Genomic DNA, 9649 nt, shown 5'->3' with positions numbered 1-9649 from the left:
CCAGCAATAGCTTTCGCTTATGTCTTACGGGCAGACGCCTAGGCTTCACAAACGGGTACCCTCAGCCCAACCCTGCGCAGCTTTCGCCGCGTCTGACTGTAAAAGTTGGCAGATCCAGACTGCTTCACCGATCTGTTTGCTGGAGCAGATAGCTTTCTTTTTAATCGAACGCTATAAACAAGTTAAGAGAGAGAGCCGTCTAGGCTGTTTGTGTCTCTGACCGTGACACTAGTTGCTGTGAAGTATCGTCACAGAATTGTTTTGTTAAATCTCTTGTAACCAAAGGTTAGCTGTACAAGAGATTAGCAGTAATGATGAAATTAGTATTGTTACCGTAAGTCGGCAGATGAGGAACTTGCTAAGACTCGATTTGGAGTTTTAGAAAGCAGGCATTCTTTATTGCGGCGCCGGGTGCAAGGTGGAATTCCACAAATCAAGCACACCTATGGCTAGATCACCGTTACATTTATACACAAGAATTACAGGGTGGTACACTCCCAGTTACAATCATTGGTTAGTGATTTGCATATACTTATAATATCTGCTATGTCATTCTCTTCTGTTACTACGCTTGCGCAGGGGAAGGGCCTTCACCTGGGCAAGGGTCTTCTTGACCTATGGGTGTGTTTTTTAGTATTATAATGAGGGCACTTCACTTCAGGTTACTTTAAAAGTAAGTTTCGTTGCCAAGGGAGCCAGATATTTATCTACCTTGTCAAGTTGTCAAATAACTCATCCCATATACAATAAAGCCTAAGTGGTCTGGTTATGGTCTAGAGAATTAAGACTAAGGCTAACATGGTCCAGTGAATAACACAGCAATCCATACGTAACACTAACATAAAGATTAATCAAAATGTTCTTATAGTCACTTATTCATTGTCAAACACAAAATATAGAAAGATTCAATAAAAACTTATGATAATCTTCAACAGTATTACTCCTAGCGGACCTGGCAACTATAGCTGTTTGAATCATGTGATGAGAACGATAGTGTGAGCACTAGGTCAGCTGAAAGGTAGCTTTCAAAACCAAAATCTCGATATGTGGGCGTTTGTGTCTTTGTTTGTTAAATACAATATATATTATTGGGGAGCCGTAGCATGTATTTTGTGACTTAATTCACAGAATTGGCAGTCCACTTTCAAAAACTTGATTCCTTTACTGTGTAATGCCTAAGACTTACAAGGAAAATACTATGAATGTTGAGGGGTTTGAACTATTTGACTCTGAAATTGACTCTAAACCAATTTGCTTATATATTTGGGCTCAGAGACTCCAGAAATCGTTACAGGTAGCATAAACAGCTATTCTTCTCCAGGCAACTGCAGTACAGCTTTCTTTCTTCCAGAAAATTAAAGCCTAAACCAAACAGCACAAGATTTCCATTTTCTAATTGCTGCTTTTCCTAATAACATAGAAAATGTTTCCTACTCCAAATACTTCAAAGGGTATGGGAGACGTGACTTCCCCTACATGTAGAGCAGTTTTCAAACCTTATCTGGAGGGATTATTGAGTAGAAAGTATAACAATTGCACAAGGCATTTATTCATGAAGCGTATGTTCTCTTTGACCAAAGAACGGGGATGGGAAGATAAATACCTTTTGACTTGTCTTTTGAACTGTTTGAGCTACAAATTAAATACTCTGTTACTATGAGTTTCAAGTAAATTTATTTATAAACGGTAGGATATAAAAGAAAGTTAGCCTTCTATGAGATCTAGTTACAAATCATTTAAGATATCTGTATTTTATCTCTATTATCTAGTTTACTGGCAGTATTTACTTTCTCACGTTTCTTATGCTAAGTTGGCTTTATTTTCTAATGTGTTTGTCCATTGCTGACCTAACCAAAACTAATTTTATATATTAGCTTTTCACAAATATTCACTCTGCTGTCTTTTTCTCCTTCTAGGAGTATATAAAGGGACTCTGTGAACCTGAACTTGAAGAAAAGGAGCGCTACCCAAAGGACATGCATTGCATCTTTGTTGGTGCACAGAGCCTGTTCCTCAATAGTCTTATTCAAGATACCTGTGCTGATATCACAGTGCTGGAAATAGGATTGCTCAGTATTAAGGGGGGTGCAGAAGCTGTTGTTATGGCTCAAAGTCATGTTCAGCAGTTTGTGAAGCTTTTTGAGAATAATGAAAGCTTATTAAGCGAGAATGAATCAGAGATTAAAAAGCAATTCAGACAATTTGTGGAAGCACACGCAGATAAATATACAATGGATTTACTGATTTTACCTAGCTCACTAAAAAGAGAACTCCTAGCTCTCACGCAAACTCAATGTTGTGAAGTAGAGAGCAATATCATAGATCTTACAGATTCTGAAAGCCTGACAGAGCTTTTACAAAATAAAGCCTCCAAAGTAATGGCTACAAACAGAGATGGAAGAGCAGGTGGTGAGGAAGCAAGAAACAATGCTGGGACGCCTGTAACTGAGCTTACAAAGCAGATGGACACTGTGTTTTCTGATGCTCCTGAAACAAGTTTTGTTCCCATAAATGCTGTGTCTCTGTTAGAGGCAGTGGTGCCTAAAGAAAGGCAGTCATGTAAAAGAAGATCATCTGATGATGAGGAAAGGCTCCCTAAAAAACACTTCTCTTTGGAAAACGATCAGGAAGTGAAATCTCCTTCACACAGCAATCCTTCAGACAGCGATGCAGTTATTGATCTTTCGGATAGCTGCAGTGATTCAGATGATCCCAGTTATTGCCTTAAAGAAGCTGATGATATCAGTGAGGAAATGGAATATAAGATTCTTGTGAACTTTTTCAGAACAATGGGTTATTCCCAATATATTGTAGAAAAAGTTATTGGTATCCTAGGAAAATCTGTGGAACCATTAACATTGCTAGAAGAAATTGAAAAGGAAAATCTAAAATTTCAAAAAGAAGATGAACAGTCATCTCAAAAGCCTGGAACTATCAATCCTCCTTTAGGAAGTAATGCAAATAATTCACACAAGCTAGAAGACAAAGGCATTTCTAGCCATAGAAGTCCACTTAAATCCAGTCATACTTCAAAGGAGACAAAAAATGAATATCACAACATAAGAGATTCACCAAGCATGCAGGTTGATGCAGAAGATAAAATGCATATGTTGGTATGCAGACCTGCCTCTCCTTCCAGCAAAAATTCAGCTATATGCTATAAACAAAGAGACATTTATTGCCCTGGTAAGAATCATGGTTCAAGGTCAAGTGATATAGAAACTGATGGTGGTGTAACTTGCAGCACTATACAAGCTAGAGCTCTAAAAGATGTTGATTTTGTAGCCAGAGGGAGCTCAGATGTGCAGCGTATCTCAACTAAGACTAAAACTGCAGTTCAGCAAAAATCTGCAGGGCCCTCAGTTGTACAGAATAGTCATCCTGTTTTTGAGGACCAATTAGGACACTGCAGCTCTTCTCAAGTGAGATCCCTCAACCAACGCCTTTCCCAAACCTCAAATTCTGAAAATCCTATCCCAGACCAGGTATTGTCTTCACAAATACATCCTTCAAATCCTGATAGAGAGACAGTGGGACCACACAGACGTCATCCTGATCCTTCAGTTACTGGAGTTCAAAGATTTTTGGAATCTCTGAAAAAGCCATACAGACTGGAGTTGAAAAATGAACCTGGGAAACCATATTTAAAACATATCATTATTGATGGAAGCAATGTTGCAAAATCGTAAGTATTATTCTTTTCAGCTATTTCTTTATTAAAAGTTCAATGAACTTTCAAATGAAATAGGGACTAAGAGGTTGCTGTGGCATGCGTAAAGTTTTTGCTAGCTAGCTTTTTGGTGACCAACAGTCTGTGTACACAGCAAGGTTTTTCAGCTACTGATAATGGCTGCTCTGGTAAGTTACGGTACGGCTTGATAATGAAAAATTACATGAGATTGACAGGAACCATTTTAATTTCCAACGCATGGCAATTTTGATATATTTTATTCTCTGTTTAGTGACAGCATTCGTTTTTATGACTGACTTGTTTGGAGTTATTCTTCTTTGTTGAGGTATGTGCATAGAAGGAAATTCTGAAGTTTTTAGCAGGTGCACTGTATGACACTTACTGCAGTACACAAATCCAGTTAGGACAGTGCGGTTGTGGGATATTCTGTTGTGAAACAATTCTTGTAGAATTTACTTTTGGTTTAAAAAAATTACATAGTCTGAAGTTGAACAAGTGCAATAACTGGTTAAAATAGAATAAGGAAAATCCTTGACTTAAAAATTGGTTGGTAGTTGCAATACTCTGAAAAATATTTTCTATAAAGCCTTTTAAGACTTAGTTTTCCTGCTCTGGTAGAAATTCATGAATTTGTAAAAACAGGTAGCTCAGATTTACGAAGCCCAAATACTAAAATAATCTGAAACAAACTTGTACAGAATAGGCAATGGAAAATAAAACCAGGTATACATTAGAGGTAGATGAGATCCTTTTTGATAACAAGATGTTTCAAAATGAAAAGTGTTAATTCTACAGCGTTTCTTACTAGGCAGTGGTCAAATTTGAAGCCAAATTTGTGCCATTTCAGAGCAACCTGCTTTGAATTATCAGTGCTCCAGCTCAATGTAACACTTCAGTCAGAAGTAATTTCAGTGAGCTCTGCTCTGCTGCAAGCAATTTTATGCACGAAACTTAAGCTTTGCATGCACTTAACGAAGAAGTTGAGTTACCGTCAACTTAAAAGTGTTTTGTTCCTTTACTTTTGCTCTTAGCATCTTGTCATTTTGAAGTGGAGGTTCTTATATAGTAGGAATGTATTTGTCCTTTAACAACATTACATGTTAGTGCTTGGGTCCTGTTACTTTTTGCAAATGTAGGCATGCAACAAAAATATTCCATCCCCCTCCATAAAATTTGCAGAATAGGGAACTGTGTGTATGTGTGCACACACCTTGTCTCCTATTCCTCCTGATAGCTGAAAGAATGTATACAAATGATAGTAGACAATTATAGGGCTATTGGATAATTTTAATAGATTGGCTGACAAGGCACCATGCAAACAAACCCTATGAAATGGGCACAGTTAATACTGAAAAGATCAAGAAATCCCTTTCATTGACTATGATGCGGGGATTTTCCATTATTGTAAATATCTTCTAATTCCTTTTTTTCCCAATGTTTCTATTGTAATTGGCAATGCCCTCCAAAGATGTCTACAATTTTTTTTATTTTCTTTTTTTAAGTTTGTTATAACTAACCGGAATAGCAAAAATCAGTTAGAACCTATATCTCTTTACAATTTTGTGCTTCACTTGGTTCATTGTAACGTTTGTCTCATCAAAACTGTCCTTGAATTGATTGCTGTTGTCTAGTCAGGAGGAGACTAGGATTTGTTCTTTTTATACTAAGTAATTTTGGCAAGCACACATGTCAAAAGGTTTCGTCAGTGTTTGCTATGGGGCTTTTTTTGTAGTTTTGGAATATGAAAGTGAGCAATGACAAATGCAATATTTCTTCTTAATGAGGAAGTGGTAGTTCTTAAGAACAAACTGACTGACTGTTCTCATGCTCCACTCGTCAATGTAAGAGTAAACTTACCATGAGACCTTGTTATTTAAGATTTTTTTGGTGCATTCAGAGTTCCTCTGCTGAACATGCATAAACCCTTCCAAGTACAGAAATTAGTTTTCATTCTGAAACCATGCTGCCAGAACCAAAATGGAGTACTTTAAGCAAAACAATAGTAATTCTGAGAAAGATCATCTGTATACCCAGAAAAAGTGGGAAAAGATTAGGCTATATAAGTGTTTCTTAAATACTTAAAATCCATGTGTTAAAATAGTTTACTCTTGGAGATTGGAAATCCTGAAAAGGCTCATATCAGCTATATTACTTGTATTTAGTTGTAACTAATTCTTGAGTAGGATATTTGCTAAGAATAGGCTAGAGTACTAACAGTGATCCCCTGAATTCTCTAGGATGCTCTTAGGCTGAGAATAACACATTTGACTGGTTAAGATACATGTATCATATGTCATCTACTTCCAGCTATTAGATGAAAGAGACTTCCCAAAAGAATGGGCTTAAATGCTGTTTAGGGGAAGAAAATAAACTTTTCCAGGAAAAAAAATTACAATGTTATGTACCATAAGAAAATAATATCAAAGTCTGTCCTAAAATGAATTTAATGTTTCAGACAGTTGACAGCTGGTACAGTTTCCCAGAAGTAACTATGTAAACACAGATCTGCACATGCATGTACACACAGTTGTATTAATGGGGAAAAAAATGGATGTATGCTTCTAGTTTCACAGAGATAGATAAAGTTGCCCTTAGATTTTGTTCTTTCGTGGTTATGAAAGATCTATTGTAGCTCCTAAACATTTCACCAAAATTCATGGAATAGGAAAACTTCCTCAATTGTTAGGGATAATAAATGCTTCTAACTCCCTTTTCTCTGTAATACATTTGAATTTTGCTTGAGAACAGAAATAATAAATTCTGTTGTTATTTTTGTGACGTGCTAGTAGAACTGTTAATATTATTTTAGCAAGTTGGAGAATCAGTCTTCACTTCTTCCCTTTATGTACAGTCCTAGCCTGATGATATCTATTTTGATACTTTGGTATTTGCTGATAACTTACATGGACTACCAGGTGATACCTTGAAATTCCTAGACATATAGTTCATTCAGAAATATTTGTGCTGATGTTTTAAACTTAATTCATATAAAATTATATCTCACTTTGCCTGTTTTTTTTGACGGGCCTCCCTCTTACGTATTTGCATATGTTTCTGCTAGATCACTATTTTTTTGCCAGTCAGAACAAAATATACATTTTTAAATATGATTAGCTTCAAATGCAGTTTAAGGACCAAGGACCTACTAACATAGAAATGTTTGCAGTTAGTCCAGAAAGTCTCTAGCACAGACGAGGCTTCAAAATTAAATCTAAGTAACTTCTGTTTATGAGAAGGAATGTCGGAAGATTTCTGTGTAACCTTTCCTACCAAGTGATCATTAATTGAAGAAGGTGATGATCATCCTTATAAATTGATTTCCCCAGGTTAAAGAGCCCAGAGCTAGTCCCTTACAACTGGCAACAGTAAAACTTTTCAGGTCAATCACTGGAGAATTAATTGAATTAATAGATTAAGGTATTCTGTCATTTTATAGTCTTGCTAACTTTAAAGGGGAGGCCTGACATGATCCGTAACTCTTGACGCTGCTTTAATTCAAGTACAGTGTTTTGTCACAGTAAATAGTTTTTAAAGCAAACTTAATTGTCTAACTCATTGTTCAGACTCTGTTATTTAGAAAATAGTGATGTAAAAGTGCAAGTCACAACTGAGTCATAAGTATAATACCTCAAAGTTTTTAAAAAAGATTTTCCCAAACACATATTAGTGGAAGAGAAATGCAAATTGTTGGGGTCATGTAGAAAATAACAAATACACCACATCTTCTTTGTCTATTTTTTTTAATATGGAGAGATTTTTTTCATCTCCATATTTCATCTATGGGGTTTTGTGTCTTTTTTGTTTTAAGAACAACCAAATACATCTGAAACCAATGAATTAAAAGATGGTGAATAACTATCTGCTTATATCTCAGATGGCTGCGAGACTACTGTAGGCAGTGGTCTCCTAACTTTTTTTGATTGAGCACCCTGTGCTGGTTTTGGCTGGGGTAGAGTTAATTTTCTTCATAGTAGCTAGTAGGGGGCTATGTTTTAGATTTGTGCTGGAAACAGATAATACAGGGATGTTTTTATTACTGCTGAGCAGTGCTTACACAGAGTCAAGGCCTTTTCTGCCTCTCACCCCACCCCACCAGCGAGCAGGTTGGGGGGTGCACAAGAAGTTGGGAGGGGACACAGCTGGGACAGCTGACCCCAACTGACCAAAGGGATGTCCCACACCATATGACGTCGTGCTCAGCATATAAAGCTGGGGGAAGAAGGAGGAAGGGGGGGACGTTGGGAGTGGTGGCATTTGTCTTCCCAAGTCACCGTTGTGTGTGATGGAGCCCTGCTTTCCTGGAGATGGCTGAACACCTGCCTGCCCGTGGGAAGGAGTGAATGAATTCCTTGTTTTGCTTTGCTTGTGTGCGTGGCTTTTGCTTTCCCTATTAAACTGTCTTTATCTCAACCCACGAGTTTTCTCACTTTTACTCTTCCAATTCTCTCCCCCATCCCACTGGGGGGAGTGAGTGCATGGCTGTGTGGGGCTTAAGTTGCCAGCTGGGGTTAAACCATGACACACCCCATTAGTAAAATAATCTTTGAGCATGCATCTCTAATATATGTATATTTATCAACTATATATGTGCATTACTGAAGTTCTAATATTTCCTTCATGCACCCCAATGGATTGTCATGCACACACCCCACACTAGAGTGGGGCATAGTAGCGGGGTGCCATTGACATACAGTTCCTAAATATGGTTATACAACATCTGCCACCTGCTGAAATGGAAATGAAAACTCTGCTTGTGAAAAGCAAAGGACAGAGAACTGCTTCAAAATAGCAGAACCATCAAGATATTTAAATGTCCTACTAAATAATCAATGGATGGGGGCCTGGGCCTGGTGGGGGTTTAATCTAGGTATTCTGTAGCTTCCTTCTGGCTAAATGAAGTAAATAAAGCCTCATTATTTTCTTACATCTTAGAAAATGAAGAATTGTTTTCAATTTTGCTTTGAATTGTTTTCAGTTTTACTTCTCAGTACCTTGAGGTTATGGACATCTGCTTCCATGCCTATGTTGGGGGGTTTTTTTTGACCCCTGAGTGTCATGTGTTTTGGGGGGAGTATTAATGCATTGCCCACATGCTTGGACTAAGGCTGAATGGGCTTCCAAATCACTACTTGCCTTGTGTCTTAACTCTGGAAGACTGCAAGAAGCTGAAGAATTTTTTCTCTTGACACGTGCGACCTAGTAAAAATGGCACATTGATCTATTAATGCTAGCTGTACTTTCAGTGTGCTTGTTGAATGAGAGAAAGCCCAGAGTTTACTCTAACCGCTAACAAGTATTTTTAAAAATTGCCTCTTTTTGTGTGCTGAAAACAGGCCTTTCAGGACAGACTGAAATATCCAGATAGTTGTCAGGTAATTTTAAATTGAATTTTATTAAAATGTGGAAGAAACTCAGAATGAAAGAGTAATTGGATGCAATTATATCTTGCTAGAATTGTTTGTAAATAATGATATGTACTTTCCTTAATTTAGTTACAAAACCAAAGGAAAATGTTATGTTGTCCCAGAAAGCAACCTGCTGTTTGGTGCTTTGTGTTGTTTCTGGTCATCTCTTGTTTAACTTCAGAAATACTTTTGTAGGGTCTTCACAGTTTTTTAAAGAACTGGGACAGCCAAAACCAGTATTTACAATGGCAGTTGGCAAACAGATGCAGTCTTTGAGATGGATGTCTCGAAAAGACCACCTTGCTGTGGTAATTTGCTGTCCTTCAGATGTTTACTTAGCTCAAATAAAGCATTTCATATTTCTGTTTATCTAGCAGTTACATATTTATTCATATTATAGCTCACCTTAATTCTACATGTTATTTGATAAAGTTAAATACATTGCTTCTATTTGCATGCTTTTTTAAGTTGCTACAGAGCAGGAGTTTGTGATCATACAGGACAAATCAAGAACTGCTATTCTAGGCTTCAAAACATTTAAAAAACAGTACTC

General features: G+C 37.2%; 1 protein-coding gene across 1 annotated transcript in view; it reads left to right on the top strand.

Moving 5' to 3' along the window:
* Nucleotides 1-9649, top strand: part of N4BP1 (NEDD4 binding protein 1) — a 194940-nt gene that overhangs the window by 176004 nt on the left and 9287 nt on the right. The window contains exon 2 of the mRNA XM_009320344.1: nt 1917-3685. Within this exon, the coding sequence (XP_009318619.1) occupies nt 1917-3685 (1769 nt within the window). The remainder of the gene's footprint in view (nt 1-1916; nt 3686-9649) is intronic.

Source organism: Pygoscelis adeliae, unplaced genomic scaffold, assembly GCF_000699105.1.
Source record: "Pygoscelis adeliae isolate BGI_AS28 unplaced genomic scaffold, ASM69910v1 Scaffold62, whole genome shotgun sequence".
NCBI lineage: Eukaryota > Metazoa > Chordata > Aves > Sphenisciformes > Spheniscidae > Pygoscelis > Pygoscelis adeliae.
Note: the sequence above shows the minus strand (reverse complement) of the source record. Positions and strands in the feature narration are given on the sequence as shown.